Genomic DNA, 16,416 nt, shown 5'->3' with positions numbered 1-16,416 from the left:
AGCCATATGCTTCTAGCCATAACTTGATCCGAAATTAAGAAGCATCCCACTGTTCCTCATTTACCTCATTTCTGAGTTTTTCCAGTTCCTCATCTTTTTGTGTGATCAAGGCACTAGTAGCACTGATGGATTTTTGTAAAGATGCTCTCTCTTCATCAATTTCTTTTTTTAATGTTGATTCTCTAAAAGAAAACCAAATACATCCAGAAATCATCTAAAGAATAGGTTACTGTAGTCGCCTAAAGAAGTTTAATTTAATTTAAAGTATTAGACTACTCTAAGGAGTGGTTCTTAAAAAGCAAATTTCAGTTCTGTACTTGACTAAGATTTTATATATGTGTAAACATTTCAGATGTTACAACTGTGGAAACAAAGCAAAAACTTTACCTAGGTAGTACATTGCAGAATCTGCATATCATCGTATCCATTTGAATTTAAAGAAGCAAGTTAATAGACTGGGGAGATACAGGATAAACAAACATGTTGCACAATGTTCCACAAAACCTAACTTCAGAGTTTTGTTACTTCTTGAAAATTATTAACAAGCAACAAAACATACATGCAAAGCTCATCATACAAGTTGTCATGCAAAGCATTGATGATGCTGGAAATATCAGCTGGTCCTCACTAATTTCAGTGACATCATTATTTCCTGAAACACGTACTTTGAGAGTTTCTGGGCTTTTAACAACTACTGTTTCAGCAGAAAGCCATGTGTGATTTGTTTTCCTTCATGGAAGAAGGGTTAAAAAGAAATCCTCCAGAGCAGCACAAACCCATCTTCTGTGTATGTATGTCCAGTTTTCCCAACCTTTTCAGCTGGTCTAATAAGAGACATGACTTCTGCCTACAAATCCTGTCCTGACAGTGATCTTAAGGCATCATAGCTACAACATCCTCTAACTGATGCTAACGAGTCTTCCTGATAGGTCACACAATACACACAGATGAGTAATTATCCTCTGATGCGAGGACTATTGCTACAAAAGTTCCTTACAAGCTGAAAGGTTTTGTTTGTTTAAAAAAAAATTTAAAAAAATATCGTTACTCCAAAATCTATGTTTACTTATCTAGAAGAGAAACTTGCTTTTCAGAGCACCAAGCAGTGCCCAGCAGCTAGCTGTCAATTCCCTGAGCTTCTGCAGGCGTAGCCAGTTTCCTATGCAATTCCATACATCTCAGTTTAGATGATGCCAGCCTCACTGCCACAGCAGTGCGCTGCTTGTCTTCTTAATAGCTGAGAGGACTGAAGACAAACTAGGCTACCTGAATGCGTACCCACTACACAAAAAGCACGGCATAACCAATACTTCAAAGATACCAAATGACACGACTATTTCATTGAAGTACCTAGACAAAACTACACTCTCTTAGGACTGTTCAAGGGATCAAGAGCAGAACGTGTCCTTGTGTGACAATGCTCAGTAGGTAGGGAATAGCTATTAAGTTCAAATGGGAAAGTTTTCATGTCCACAGTATCTACAGTTAGTGAGAGCCATGATACCCAGACCATGAAATACAATAAATTTCACCGACTGAAGATAAACAGGAAACTCAACAATGAGAGCACAATTAATGCAATTCTTTCATTGTTAAGATTATACTTGGGAATGGAAGCAGCAAGTGGAGAATCTGGGGTTTAAAGAAGCTGATGCAGCTAACGAACGAACTGAAAGGTTGGTTTTGGTATATTTTTACAATGAGAAAATTAATATAAGCAGAAACACAACAAATTGCAGACTGCACGATCTTGCCTTCAAATACAAGTTATACTCCTGTTAATAAAAACCAAAAGGGCAACAGCATTTAACAGATCTCCTCACCAACCCTGATTCAGCAAAGCACTAAAAGCGTGACAGCAATCTCTGTGTTCTTCAGCAAGATTACACACATGCTCTTGCCTAACCCATCTTTTTTAAATGCTTTGCTGAATTGGATCAAAAGCGTAGGGTGGCAGTGTCAGAAAGAAATGTGCCACCCATGCATGGGACGCTGCTCGCAGAGCACAGCCGCCCTCTCCAATCCACAGAGCTGCAAATCCAGTATTTACTGGAAAGTACATCTGAAAGTTGCTGCTCACAAGCTCTGCTGTACTTGAGCCTTCACCCGGGCTTCCCTTTGCTATATACACAGCTGTAGAAGGGCAGATGGAAACCCCAGTGACTCATCATCTCATGCTCAAGAGCTTGTTATTTAGCCAGTATTTCCACTTTTTGGTCAGATCTTCATCTCCGAGATCAAGACGAAACATATGCTTTTTGTACAAATACGGTTAGATGGCCATTTATTGGACTTTGTTTCAACCACCACAAGCACTTAGGTGGTTGAAAAAGGCAAAGAGTGTAAGCATGTAAATATATATTTACAAATTCAATATAAGAGTCTAGAATTCTATAACACAAGGGGAGAGAAACAAGAGAAGAGGAGAGAAAGCAAGAGGGGGAAAAAGGTCCCTGTACTGTAGGATTGTTTTTTTTCTTTTATAGGGCAGTCTCTCCAGGAACCATGCTTTACAGCTCCAGCTGGAGGCCCTCTAAAATGCTGAAACTGGAAAACCTACAAATATAGTAGGTATATGTCACTACTACTTATATGTAAGTGTGGATCACAGTTCACTTCCAGCATCAGCTGAGAATCTACCCCACTGATGCTCTCAGCTTCAGTATCGTTTGTGGTATGATTCATGTGAGAGATAGTAAACGTAAGAAGCATATGTTGAATGTAAAATAACTACATAGCGATAACTTGCAAGAAAAATCTTGTGGCAACTATTAATTTTATCAGGGGGAAAAAAAAAAAAGAAAATAGATTCCATGAACTTAGACTTTTCCCCTGCCAGTTCAAGTCCAAAATATCTGCTTGCCAGCAGGGATTAAAGAAAAACAACAAAAAAGACTTTGTCATTTCACACACCATTTTAAGATTTCACATTCTTGAAGAGGTTAAACCATGTTTTGAGCAGTGTGTGGAAGTGATGGGGGAGAGAGGTTTTTGTTTTAACATTACAAAAATCACCCAGATTCTTCCCTTACTACAAAAATAAGAAATTCTAAGAATGAAGCAAATACCTTAAACTGTTACTGGGCAAGCTTTAAAAATGCAAGATAACAAGAACCACGTTAGAAACACGGAGTAGAAATGCAAAATACTGTAAGGAAGAACTAAATTTGCACCAAGGCGCTTTTCTGTTTTGGTAAAAAATATAGACTTTTTTTTTTTAATATATATGTGTGTATATATATATATAGCTGAGTATTTTACAAAACAAAAGCAAGACACCAAGGGACAAAGGCAGCCAAAATATGTACAACAACTTTACTTAAAAAAAAAAATTAAATTATTTATTGTAACGTGGATAGACTTTCTTGAGTCTTACCATTAAAGACACACAGATATAGCAAAGGAAGCAAGGGTAGGAAAGGGAAGAGAGAGGAATGAAATGAGTATCGATAAATAGCGCAAGCTTAAAGACAGTAAGACAGTTAGCAACCCACAACGAACCTAATGAGCTGAAGTAACATAGAACCCCCTTAGATTCATAAATATCAAACTCCTGTCACTCCTAGCTGGACTATATCATAGAGGGAGTTGCTAAAATAGAGGAAGAGAATTCCTGTGGGTGAAAGGAAGGTGAGAAAACTGCTTCTAGAGATTTGACCTAATTAAAACAAAAAGACGTCTCTTTTTCAGTATCTCACATTCTTAAGATGAAAGGAAGAAATCATTGCTCATCTCATCACCAACTTCAGTGGAATTTGGGAATTTAGAGAGACTCTTATTTAATGGGAATTTAGAGAGACTCTCTTTTATTTAATTAGTTCTTCAATCAGCCTGTTTTGTTAGCAAATAATGTCATATGCTGGTGTATTTTGACCCCTAGTGGCCTGCAGTCTGCTTCAGTGAGGCCTTTGTATTGGAGTTTATTCAACACTGTTGAGGAACGTCATTAAGCCAGTCACAAACTTGGGCATCTCAGTGTAACCAACTGAAGGTAAAGTAATCTTAAAATTCACTTTAATGATTTCATAATTATCTAGATTATTTCAGGCAGCTCACAGAGCATAAAAACAGAAGGAAAAATCAGAGCCACACACCTTTCTTTTTATAGCTTACTAAAGAATTTGTCTTTTAAAATGTATGCTATGAAATAGAACTGCTGGAAAGTACTGAATGGATCTTGGGTCCCCACTCACTCCTTCCTTTCCTCAAGTAACTTTCAGGACTTATACTATTTAAAATACATGTTTTAAAACATGTTAAATAACAGGCTATAAACAGCATTCTAAGCTGTCAGCAGCACTAATACCCTCCTTTTCCCTCCCTTCCTCCCCATCAAATATGCTGGAGATGATCCTCAGTTGGTGTAAACATACTAATTATTGTGGATGTTGAATGGTCTTTACACCAGCTAAAGATTTCTCTCTTTATCTTCTCCTTCACCTCATCTTTAAAAAGTAACTTACACTTATGCTATTCTATGCAGGTGAAGGCTGAGTGATGCTGTTCATAAGGTTGGTTAAAGCTGGATGTTCAGCTGTTCGCTTGCCTCTCTGTACAACAACTGATCAAACTCTTGCATTCTCTGAGGAAGCTTTAGCTTGTGTAATACCCTGCGTGCCTGCTGTCTTTTAGAAGAGTGTGAGATATAACAGAGTATGACCCACCTCTCAAAAAACAGATTATTAGGGAATAAAAAAGGGATCAGTGTATAATACTGAGTAGCGAAGGATGTGCATGAATACCAAAGTGCTACTCACTGTTCTTTGTTGCGACCGTTATAAATTCAGGAAGTTTAACAGGGGTTGGTTTGTTTTTCCTGGAACATGCTTGGTGTCATGGAGAGCTGTGTCTTTTTCTAAGGATTTATATAACTATTTTTGAAAAGCCCACATCTTCCTAAAGACATTTCGGCACTTAGCCAATTATTAGCTTTCCATACACATATTGCAGAAAGACAGTAAATTTTGTAACTTGGGACCATTTATTGAACAGCACAGTTTACAAATGGATGCCCCAGTCACCCAGGACAAATCTCCTGGTATTTAAAAACAGTGCTGAATGAACTGCAATAACTACTGCCACAATGAACTCAATATCCCAAAATTATGAGAACAATCCATTCAGTACTGCGTAACTGCTGCTTTTCTTTCTTTTTTTTTTTTTTTTTCTTTAAAAAACCCCAATCCTTAGCATCACTGTATTTTTCCATTATTCTTTAAGAACCAGACACTAACTGGTTACTGAAAAACAAGAGAACTACTACAATGCAAGAGGTGTGTAACTTACATTAGTACAGTTACATTTCCTTCTCACTTTTAATAAAGCAACCGTGGAAGATGCCATCTATAATCCAATGTGTGTAACAACCTCAGCACTTTTAACTATGATACGGTAAAAAAGAACCGCCTTCTTAGCAGTGTTTTTGTATTATGTTTTCTGAAGTCTTCTGTAGGACTGTATAGTTAAACACACATCAGAAAGAACAACTTACCTCTTTTTCATCTCTAATAACTGGTTATTGAGTACTGATCTCTCCTCTTCCAACTAAAACGCAAGTACAAAAAGACTACAGTTAATACACCAAGGATTGTTTCCTTAGTATAATATATCAGAGCATCACTATTATTGTAAAACAAACGTGGGAGAGGCTACAGAGCCTAAAAATCCTCAAAGTAATCGATTTTCTACTAGGACAACACATGCACACAGACACAAATTGTTCGGTGACCAAGTGTATTAGCTAGTCAGGGGCTATTACTGCTTTATATAGTATTTTCACGTCCTGTGCACACAAGAGAGGTGTGAGGCTTATACGATATTTCTGGGCCCCATGCACACCAAAGACGAACCATAAGCCTTTGTGCGCCTGGCTATTAAGTTTAGCCCAGTATTGGTGAATTACTGGATTTGCTGTTGTTCTGACCTGGATAATTGTACTACTGATCTGTATTTGTTACTGTACTGTTATTTAGTGATAAATTATTGATCCCTAAGGCTGTTAGTCTGGTGTCTATTACTGTATCCTGAACCTGTAACTTGGCAGAGCCACCTTAAACCCTTACAACTAGCAAGGCCTTCAACTGAAAAATATTGTTGCTGCAGTTTGTTGGGATCCAAACTGATAGGCACACATAGGTTTAGGAAAAGCAAAACAAAACAACCAACCATAATTTGTACAACGAAAAAAACCTGTAAAGCCCACCACAGAAACATGGGGGTAACTGAACTTCTGATAAGGTTAGGAAATTAAGTATTTTTCAGGCCAATTAATTATTTTTCACCATCTCCTCCTTTCTTCTTACTCAAGGGTCAAAGTCAGCAATTATGGCCCTGCAGAACTGCTTATAGTAGCAACTACCTGTGCCTTGACTTGAACGCAATCTCTGTTTAGATTTCACAAGCTTTCAGGGCTCATCCCCAAGGTTAGCAAGACATACATTCATAATGGAAACCTCAGAGCCCCGGAACAACAGCAAATAGTCTCTTCTTGACTAAATACTTTTAGCACTTCACAGACATTCAGGTTTGGCACAGACAGGCATAGAAAGCATTAAGCAAGTTGCAATGAGAAGGCAGCTTGCTGGCCAGCCTCCAAGATTAGGTTAAATAGAGCTCATCAAGATAAATTGTCTTCTCCATATTTTCTGACAACTTACCTTCTCCTTTCATGTACTGCAGTGCTGGTAAGCCTTCCAGGTTTAAGATTAACTGGTATCATTTTGCTGGGGCTTAATCAAACAACTTTATTGATATGAAAAATACATACCAGAAGGGTGTAGAGAGACTTATATTAAGACGTCTTAAAGCAAATCAAAAAATCTCTCTCAAGGAAAGTAACCACTGTAAGACTGCAGAGCAGCCATAGTACTAGGGGGGTACGGCCAAATTTTTCCTGCAGGCAAGTCAAACCCAGCAATTTCACCAGCAGCACAAAGTACATCCGTTGTTTCCAAGAATTTTTGTCTGCTTCCTACACAGAAGCAACCTATATGATCTCCTTACATCTGTACAGACTGATGACAAAAAAAGAGAAGGAAAAAAGAATACCAAAATTCTGAGAAATGTTTCACTTGTAAATCCCAGTGAGCTGCACACTATTCAGCTGCCTCTCCAGACCGCCCTCCCCCCCCGACAACTATTTTATATGGTCCCTCTCCTCCCTCAGACTCATGCTGCAATCTCTTGTGCATCACACTTTTCTAGCTGGGTTTTTTGACTACTTTTCCTCTACCACCAGCACTAGCATTTCTCTGTGTCACACTGTGTAGCATTAACCTGGCCACGTTCCACAAACAAGTCACTTCAATTCACCCTAGGCTAGCTTAACTTTCTGGTGTTTATGCTCGACTGCCACATGCAATTGGAAAAACCTCATACTGACATTATTCACCCTCTACTCCCCAGAGGCCATGTCCACAGAGCTCCATGATGCTCTCTTCCACACGCCCCCCCAAACACACCCCACCTTTTTATCAGTTTCTTTTAGGAAAAGGTTGTGGTGCCCATTTAACTTGGAAAATCCTTCAATGTTTGTGGAATGCTCCAAGATTGTGAGCATAAACCCTGCATCTCTCCTCCCTTTTAGTTTCCTGGTTGGCTGTGGAGAGATGAGTGATTTTTGTACAGACCAAGATAGAAGTGGATTTAAAGGAGAGAAACGTAAAGGAGAATGTCCTGGTTTCAGCTGGGATAGAGTTAACTGTCTTCCTAGTAGCTGGTACAGTGCTATGTTTTGAGTTCAGTATGCGAAGAATGTTGATAACACTGATGTCTTCAGTTGTTGCTCAGTAGTGTTTAGACTAATGTCAAGGATTTTTCAGCTTCTCATGCCCAGCCAGTGAGAAAGCTGGAGGGGCACAAGAAGTTGGCACAGGACACAGCCAGGGCACCTGACCCAAACTGGCCAACGGTGTATTCCATACCATGGGACGTCCCATCTAGTATAGGAACGGGGAAGTGGGGGCGGGGAATCGCCGCTCGGGGGACTGGCTGGGTGTCGGTCGGCAGGTGGTGAGCAATTGCACTGCACATCATTTGTACATTGCAATCCTTTCATTATTACTGTTGTCATTTTATTAGTGTCATCATTATCATTATTAGTTTCTTCTTTTCTGTTCTATTAAACCGTTCTTATCTCAACCCACAGGTTTTGCTTTTTTTTTCCCCGATTTTCTCCCCCATCCCACTGGGTGGGGGGGAGTGAGTGAGCGGCTGCGTGGTGTTTAGTTGCTGGCTGGGGTTAAACCACGACAGAGAACAAGATGTTAAGGGAATCGGGCAGCTTCTAAACTGCTGTTGCAGCTGCACGAGTCATGGATCAAGCCCTGAGCAGCTTTGTGGTAGAAGGGGAGACAGGACACCCCTTCTCTCATCAACATTTCTCCAGCAATCCGCTCACTCTCTCATTAGCCTCAGAACAGACTCCTCGCATACCTTTAATAAAAGATGGTCCAGCTGAGCTAGTAGATGTTTCTACACTTTGTCCAATTAAGTTAAAATGCCCGGGCATGTCTGAGGCTCCCGAAATACCACAATGAATAATTTGAAGCCAGAAAAGTTCCCTGAGTTCAGTATCTATCTGACTGGGAATCTTTAACTAATTACAACAGCTAATTATTTATGGATCAGTCAATATAGAAAAGCACCCCTCAGCATCTTTAGTACAAGACACTTTAACCTTTAGATGTCAGGATAAATCATTCATGAAGGAGTATTCATTAATTTTGCGAAGTGTGTCACATGCAGCCACAGATTCACTAACCCAATTGACTAACACACTTGCTAGAATTTATATAGTTACCATAGCAACTGCTCAAAATACTTAAAACATATGCTTGCTACCTTTCTTACTGCATTTTAATAGGCACATGCACAGAAACTCACACAGACAGAAGTACTGCTGCATTCTGTGCTTCCCTCCCTACTGTCCAATTTTTCAGTATCCACTGCATAAAATACAGCTCCATGAGCAATCCTGCTCTGTGTTAAACGTCTTCATTGCCACCATGGACACTTGTTCTCTAAAATCTAATCGCACCATTCTTCATAGTAACATTTTTTCCACTCCCCATAGACAGCCTGAACCAAGGAAGCCCAAAGCACGCTGCAGCTTGGTGCCTAGACACGGTGTACATTCACCTGAGTGGCAGCAAAATGGAAGTGGTGGTGGGGATCCCTGAGACTGTGCTAGCCCAAGATAGGGTGGGCTGTGTGAGAATCCTCAAGGCCAGCTGGTTTTCTTGCCATTTCATGAAGAGAACCCAGCAGAGTCAAAGGCAGAACAAGGGGGCTGTAAGTTTAGGTTAGGTAAGATCTAAAGGGAACATGAAAAAAGGCCAACCCCTCGGGGCAACAGCAGAGGCAGTCTTTTCTATCAGACTGAAAAGGATGGTTAGTACTTTACAGGCTCCAGATGAGACAGGGAATGCTTCTTAGGAGCAACCAGGACATATGACAGTTCTGGGCAGGTGGACCACACGTTTCACCAACGAGCGCCAAACGATACTGCTCTGAGAAGAGCTGCTCTCGTTATGTGACACTCGGCAGGAAACCTGCATTTTAAATGACACCATTTTGTCTTTGTTCCTTTTGCCACAACAGAGTTGCCTGGAACACCAAATGCCTCTTCCAGTCTTTTTGGAGGCCGTGCAGTTCACTAGACCTAAAGACACCATAGCCCACATACTATGCTTAGAGCATGCAACAGACGGCATTTCCACGTTTCCAAGATTCAGATTACATCTTCCTCGCAGAAGAGGACCTAATGCAACACAAATGGCTGAAGAAGGCAAAAAGACTGTTTCTCCAAGCTCTAGCAGATCTTCCAGATCTTTGATCTTGGAGCCATCTGCTCACGGACAGAAAAGGCTATGGTGCAAGTGAACTGAGAATACTCCAGTTTGCAAGATGACCAACTAACCCTTGTGCTTCACAGATTACAGCTGTCTATCTTGGCAATGAAAGAAGGATCTCTGCTGACAGATCCACAGTAGGCAGGATGCAGACAGCAGGACTCCTTCGCAAGGTCACCTGGAAACAACAGAGGCCGCAGACTGAGACTGCAGTGACTGCTGCCAGCCTATGCCTTGTGGGCTGAAGGGTCCCTTCCTTCAGGGACTTCCTGAGTATCAACACTGACTACATACAACAGGCAGAAAGGTTTGACCAATGTTGCCGTTTTCAAGTTACAACTCTTTCTGAAAATAACAGGTTGCCTCAAAGATTCTGAAGTAATTTAAGAAAACATGTGGGAGTGGAGAGCAGAGCTCCCACTGGCTGTTTAGGATGACAGCGTTCTCTTACCACACCACTACTCAGATGCAGCATGAGTCAGTGGTTAAGCCCACACGTCTGGGACTCTCGTTAATCATCTCTAAAGGCTCTTTAGGATGAAGCAGCGCGTGCATTACTCCCGTCAGCAGCCAAAAGGGTTTAGAAACTGGTCAGATCTGTAGTCACCCATCCTCAGTATTTCCAAACAGGACCTTTGGGGTAAAGTCAGCCTCTTGGCTTTAAAAATATTAGGCTTTGTGGCAAGATGGAAGAGATCTGTTCCACTGTCACTGGGGAACAGGCATACCCCTCTTCTGCACAAGTGCTGTCTCAGAAAGGCAATATATAAATCCACATCATCTACATTCTTGCTTTTGGACAAGATCTTCCAAAGATGTCTTCATGGTGTGGCTGTCACCAGAACTGCTCCACAAGAACTAAAACCACCATACTTAATGGCTGTAAATCTAATTTATCTTTTGGCAAGTACCAGTGTTATAAGCTGTGTAACTAAGCCCATACTTTAAGATTCCAACAACATGTTCAAATGTAATAGTAAGAAATAAAAAATAAAATTTAAGGGACTCTTTTTCTTCCCTATAAACTACGACCACAAAACACACCTTACATTGATTCTGGTCCTCCAGTACTCACTACCTGGCTGCAGCACTGTTCATGTACGTGCACAGTATGAAGTTTAAGCAAGCAGACATGTGCACAGCGCTTTTTAGAGAGAGTCCAACCAAGTAGTTTTAAACAGTATTATGAAATACATCCTTAATACTCTTCTTCTTAGTGGGAAAGGAGAGCAGGAATAAAGAGGAGTATTAAATAGCTAGATTTCCTTAGTACTGGGTAGATGGAGATTTCCACAGTTGTATAACAAAATTACTACCGACAGAAATAGCAAGTGTCTGTTAATACATTTGGCTAAAGCAAATTTAATTTACGCTTACTCCCAAGCCTCCTAAGTATCCTTCACGGGTTACGTAACCTTCTGTTAGCCTGCAGTTCTAACCTCCTAATGCAGGTGGCTTCCAAATTTATTTTAAAACGTTCTCAGAACAACTCATCTTTCAAGCACAAACATGCAGTGCAACGTCACCCAGGCATCAGCGGAAAGAGCATGCACAGCACTTTCACCATAGATCAGGAAACGTTCCAGCCACTCTACCTTCTGATGACTTGTGACTTCGTCCCTGCTCCTGCCCAGCTCCTCAGCAAGTTTCACGTTCTCCTCTTGCAAAGCTGCAAGCTGCTGGGACTTCTGAGCTGCTGCCAGCTTCAGCGCTTCGCTGTGAGGACAGAGAGTGCATCGTTACCATAGGAACGAGAGAGGCAAGAAAAAACTGTGGGAGAGATTCAGCTTCACAGCTTGGAAAAATACATCTAGGTCACGTGTCTAATGGGATCTATAATAAAGGTGACAATCTGTACCTCGGATGCACAGGAATAGGTTTTACCCTGAAAAGCAGTAGCAGCGCACAACTCCTTTTCCTTTAAACCTATCAGATACTCAAAGAAATAGAAGGTAAGTTCAGACTGCTAGTTCTGCATGCTTCCAATGGTTAGCAAATGCCTGGGTTTAGAAAGACAGGGTAGGGATTGACAAGAGCGTTGGCATGGTTTATAGCCTAGACTTTCTCAGAAGTGAACTCTGGAGCCAGAGGCAAAAGATGAGAATTGTTTTTTAAAAAAAAAAAAAAAAAAAAAAAAGCAGCTTACAGATCCCATTACTTAAATACTCTGTACGAGGTCTGACACCCAAACATACAAGAATGTGCAAGATCACAGGAGGCAAAACAGGAAAGTAATCTATTCCATTACTTTTAACAGATACAAAACTGAAAACAAGACTAAACAATAGGTGAAGAAAAAAAAAAGGATTTGCAGGTTTCATTAGCCTATGTTGCTACTAATGTGTGGTTTCCTTGAAGTAAGTTTATTTTCAACAAATTTTTGAAAAAAAAATTTGCATGCCTGCCTGTAACACAAATGACTAACATAAGCTTTTATAAGATTTGACAATATCTTTCAAGAAATAAAAAAGCTTCATTTCACTAAACAGTAATTTTTATGACTGTGTTTTGTTTTCATAAAAAGGAATCTCAGTACTCCTATGTGCCAATATTACATAGAGTTAAACCCTGACTGGAATATTAAAAATACTTCTATGACTGTGGGAGACAGAAGAACCCATAAGTCAGAAACTTATTCAAGCACTTCAAAATACAAGGACTCTATGGTCTATTACTGGGCACATTTAAACAAAAGGAAGTCTGATTTACTTTTTGAATTCAGCACGTAAATATGACTAAGATTTCCCAACCATTTTTTCTATCTGGTCTCACCTTGACCAATTTCCAGTCCAATCCACCTAGACTGGATTAAACAGGCTAGCTCACATCACTGAATATCGATTCAAATTATCTTGGTATGAAGCTACTTGCTGATGCAGGAACATACCTATTTTTAACCATGATTGTTTGCTGAACTGCAGTACTCACCGGTTCACTTTCTCCTTTCAGCATTAAAGTGTAGATTTGGGGCATTGTAAAAAAAAGCACACAAAATACTGGGGTCAGTTTGTGTGAAATGCTCCCGTGTTTAGTGCCAAGGAACTTTAAACTGATAGCTGCAAGTGCACTTGACAGTACACAGTACTAAACGAATACATGATGTCCAGACGGTATTTCTGCTTTTCTTCATCCTAGTTTTACACAGAAGGCTCTTTTATGAAGGACACCAATGTCACTGTAACATCCTCCCACCTCCAAAAGGCACCGCTCTAGAGGCAGCAGCATGGCCCTACCTACACTCAACAGCTCCGGTAGGCAAAATTTTCCCTCTGCTCTCCTTTGCAGAGGCAAGGGCACTACCTTCATCAACTGACCTCTCAAAGGTGTTCTCTCTACCCGCATCACTGCTGATCAAGAAGTGCCTATTACCAAGCTAATTCCTTACTCTAATTAAAACAAGGCAACACACAAAAGAATTATGACAACAAAGATCAATTAAAAACCAACTAGACAAGCTTCCACTTGTCCACTGTCTCTTACCACTGATGATTAGACACCACATTCAGCAGCAGTCTATGACTAAGATTAACCTTAAGAAAAACAAAAATAATTTAAAAAACCCACAGAGTGGTCAGGATCATGACAACACCTTTCAGTGCTGAAGATTTTCAAGGAAGTATCTTCTATAAATAACTTCTGCTTGGCAAATTACAGTATAATATATTTTGTCTTCCCACGATACCAGAGTCTACTAGCCCCTTGCTGTTCCAGCATTAGAGCAACTAGTCTGGAAATAATTATTCTGCTTTGGCATTTCTTCGGAGCACTGAGGAAGGTAGGAATTGCTCATGGAACAAAATCCTGCCTTTTCTCAAAGCAGGCTATTGTCTACACAAGCATGCAGTTTTTTTAAAAGCAAGCAGTAAAGCCCGTCAATCATGCAGAAACTTAGTATTAATTCTGTGTGCTGATTTCCTTTGTGCCCTGTCTTCACCTCAGAGCAGTGATTAAGAACTGTCACAAAATGATTTATGGACCTAACAATAATAATAATTAGTCAAAGCTGCTCTTAGCTCTCAGTCCAGATTCCAGCTCTCACTCCATGAGTCAAGAAATTCTTCTTGGAGCACAGGTGGGAACAGAGATTTGTGATTTAATGCATTACATCTCTGAAAGTTGGGGGACGTGCAGGTACTGCAGGGTAGCAATAACTAGGCTGGATTTTTATTCATGGTGGCACACCAAAAGCTTTGATACAATGAGATTCCACAGGACAAATTACTTTATACCAGATCCTTTGCAGTTAATTTGTTTGCATACAGTGTTACACATCATTAGTTTGTAGTACCTAAGAGGCAGTTTCTCAAACAATAAGCGATTAACTCTAGTTTTACATACTATATATGGCATTTGCATTGTACCAGTGAGAAAATAAGTGCATAGTGGGCAACAGGAATAAACTGGATAAAGCCGTCAATGAAAAATAAAAGCAGAACCAGGTTTTCTGTAAATAAAGCCACTTAAAACTACTTACCACTCCAAGTGTACTTGTAATTAAATCCAAACAGAATTTCTTTACAATAAAGCTTTTAAAATAATCTAGTGCCCTCAGGTGGCAGAACTCTGTACTTCCTCCAGCAAACAAATTATTTCAAACAATGCTTGGAGTGAAGGATTTCCTTCAACAACCTTCAGTAATTCAGGAGCAACATTCTGATTTCAAGTTTTATACATGTCAAACTAATATTTGAGTTTGACCTAATACCTGCTTTATAAGTGCAGATACAGGACAGGTACTGAAAGGCAATTTTTCAAAAAAATGAAAGGTAAATGTAATTACAAAGGAATGGTTTAACAGATTTAATATTGAAATACTTACAATTCTTTTCTAAGTTCTTCCACTTTCTGGTTCTCCAGATTTAGAAGCTCTTTTGATTTATTAAGCTCCTCTTCATTTTTCAGGTTGTTTTGTTTAAGCATGTCCAACTTAAAGAGGAAAAAAACCCTCATTATACTAATGAAACTATACAGCTCCTAGGTGTAGCACTTGGAAAAGATACTCAGCAAAATGGGGGCCTGAGCTGAGCTGTTCCACTTTTTCATCTTTAGTCCTTAGATTAATTCAGTCTGTTTGTACTGAGAAGCATTTGTCTAACAAAAAATGTTGAGACTTTCTGCATTCAAGTTGAGCAGCACAAAGAATTCAAAGTCCACTGAAGAGCAGCTGACAGTAATCTGATGTATATACCCTGATATAAAAGGTAAAGCTCCAAAGCACCTCCAGTTTAAATGCTATACAACTCAAAGCACTTTTTTTTTTTTTTTTTAATTCAACGCTTGTTGCAAAAATTAGCTGTTCCCTTGATCTTTATTCCTCTAAGGTAACGAATAAAAAGTTCTGCTTTACCATACCTTAATTTCTGAGGAACAGTAGGCTGAATGTTGTGCTTGCAACCATAAGAAATGAACTCCTTTCAGAGATCTTGTTGCATGGGACAAATTGCTGTATATCAATTTACTGAGCTTGCATCTACCACGCAAACACAAGCCTGCAAACCTTATTTGTTTGCATTCAGCAACACTTTATATTACATAACAGATAATCTTCAGCCATTCTCATGGCATTACAGGACCCTGTGGATTTTTTTTTTTAATCCAGAAAGTGAAGCCCTGCCATTATTAACGTCATCGCTTTTAATTCTCAAGTCATCAGATCTCATTGGAAATCATTACTGTTTCAGCACAAGCTGTGGCATTTAGGTTAGCCCAGCTGTTCACTACCCATTATTACAGGAGCTGCAAAAGATGAAAGCCATCAAAAAGAGGCCACTGGGTGCTCAAGATCTGCAGAAAAGATGCCAGTTCAATGTTACACTAGATACTCTGGGGCAAAAGTGTGAAAGAGATTAGTGGGGACATCCTTCCCTTCTTCAAATCCTGAAGTATCACAAAGTGGTGGGAGGACACAGACTGAAAACAGGTCCCTAGAGGAACTGCTGTACATGTTTGACTGTGAAGTTCTTTGCGACCATTGTGCTCATGTATAGTGCATAGCTCAGCAGAATTTGTACCTTGTCAGACCACAATTCTGATTAACAGAAAAGTGGAAAAAAGAAGAAATGATAATATTACACATGTCAAGATCACAAAGAAGATGTACAGAGCAAGGAGTGCATTATTGGTGAGAAATAGAGCAATAACTTTTGTGGATTAGGAGCACTGCTACTCTCTCTGCAGCACTTCATCAGAGTGTGAAGTTGCACCCCATGCTTACAGCCAGGGAATTGAAGCACAGAGTGGTCACATCTAAGCAACTTACCCAAAGCTATACAGCAAGACTGATTAGTCCTCAAGTCAAACCCATGTCTCTTGATTCTGTGATCTGCAAAAGCTGCTGTAGCATCCAGAACTCCTATTACATTTTTTTTTTTTTTTTGCTGCACCAAGATTTAAGGTACATGAACTTACATGCTGTACGTACTGTATTTGAAACCACAAGCAAAATACAAAAGAACATAGGTCATATGGCTATATAAAGCACCTAGCTTTTGCATCAATATGCACTCATCTAGTAAGTTTTCACAAGCCAGTCAAGACTGAATATTGTGGTGGGAAAATGACAGAA

General features: G+C 39.8%; 1 protein-coding gene and 1 long non-coding RNA gene across 11 annotated transcripts in view; one reads left to right on the top strand and one right to left on the bottom strand.

Annotated features, from left to right (window-relative positions):
* The window catches only part of LOC128146487 (uncharacterized), a 28,323-nt gene extending 18,383 nt beyond the window's left edge, over positions 1–9,940 (top strand). The window contains exons 2-3 of the long non-coding RNA XR_008236779.1: positions 2,487–2,567; positions 9,601–9,940. This is a non-coding gene — a long non-coding RNA (uncharacterized LOC128146487). The remainder of the gene's footprint in view (positions 1–2,486; positions 2,568–9,600) is intronic.
* CLIP1 (CAP-Gly domain containing linker protein 1) overlaps positions 1–16,416 on the bottom strand; it is a 73,612-nt gene that overhangs the window by 3,900 nt on the left and 53,296 nt on the right. For 7 of the 10 annotated variants that reach the window (XM_052797898.1, XM_052797899.1, XM_052797907.1 and 4 more), the window contains 5 exons: positions 14,671–14,777; positions 11,447–11,567; positions 5,492–5,544; positions 3,069–3,089; positions 65–182 (listed from right to left, as the gene is read on the bottom strand). In XM_052797898.1, the coding sequence (XP_052653858.1) occupies positions 65–182; positions 3,069–3,089; positions 5,492–5,544; positions 11,447–11,567; positions 14,671–14,777 (420 nt within the window). The remainder of the gene's footprint in view (positions 1–64; positions 183–3,068; positions 3,090–5,491; positions 5,545–11,446; positions 11,568–14,670; positions 14,778–16,416) is intronic. The other 3 variants (XM_052797900.1, XM_052797903.1, XM_052797906.1) reach the window with 1 other exon arrangement.

The sequence above is a fragment of the Harpia harpyja genome, chromosome 9 (assembly GCF_026419915.1).
Source record: "Harpia harpyja isolate bHarHar1 chromosome 9, bHarHar1 primary haplotype, whole genome shotgun sequence".
Classification (NCBI taxonomy): Eukaryota; Metazoa; Chordata; class Aves; order Accipitriformes; family Accipitridae; genus Harpia; species Harpia harpyja.
This window is presented reverse-complemented; position numbering and strand designations above follow the sequence as displayed.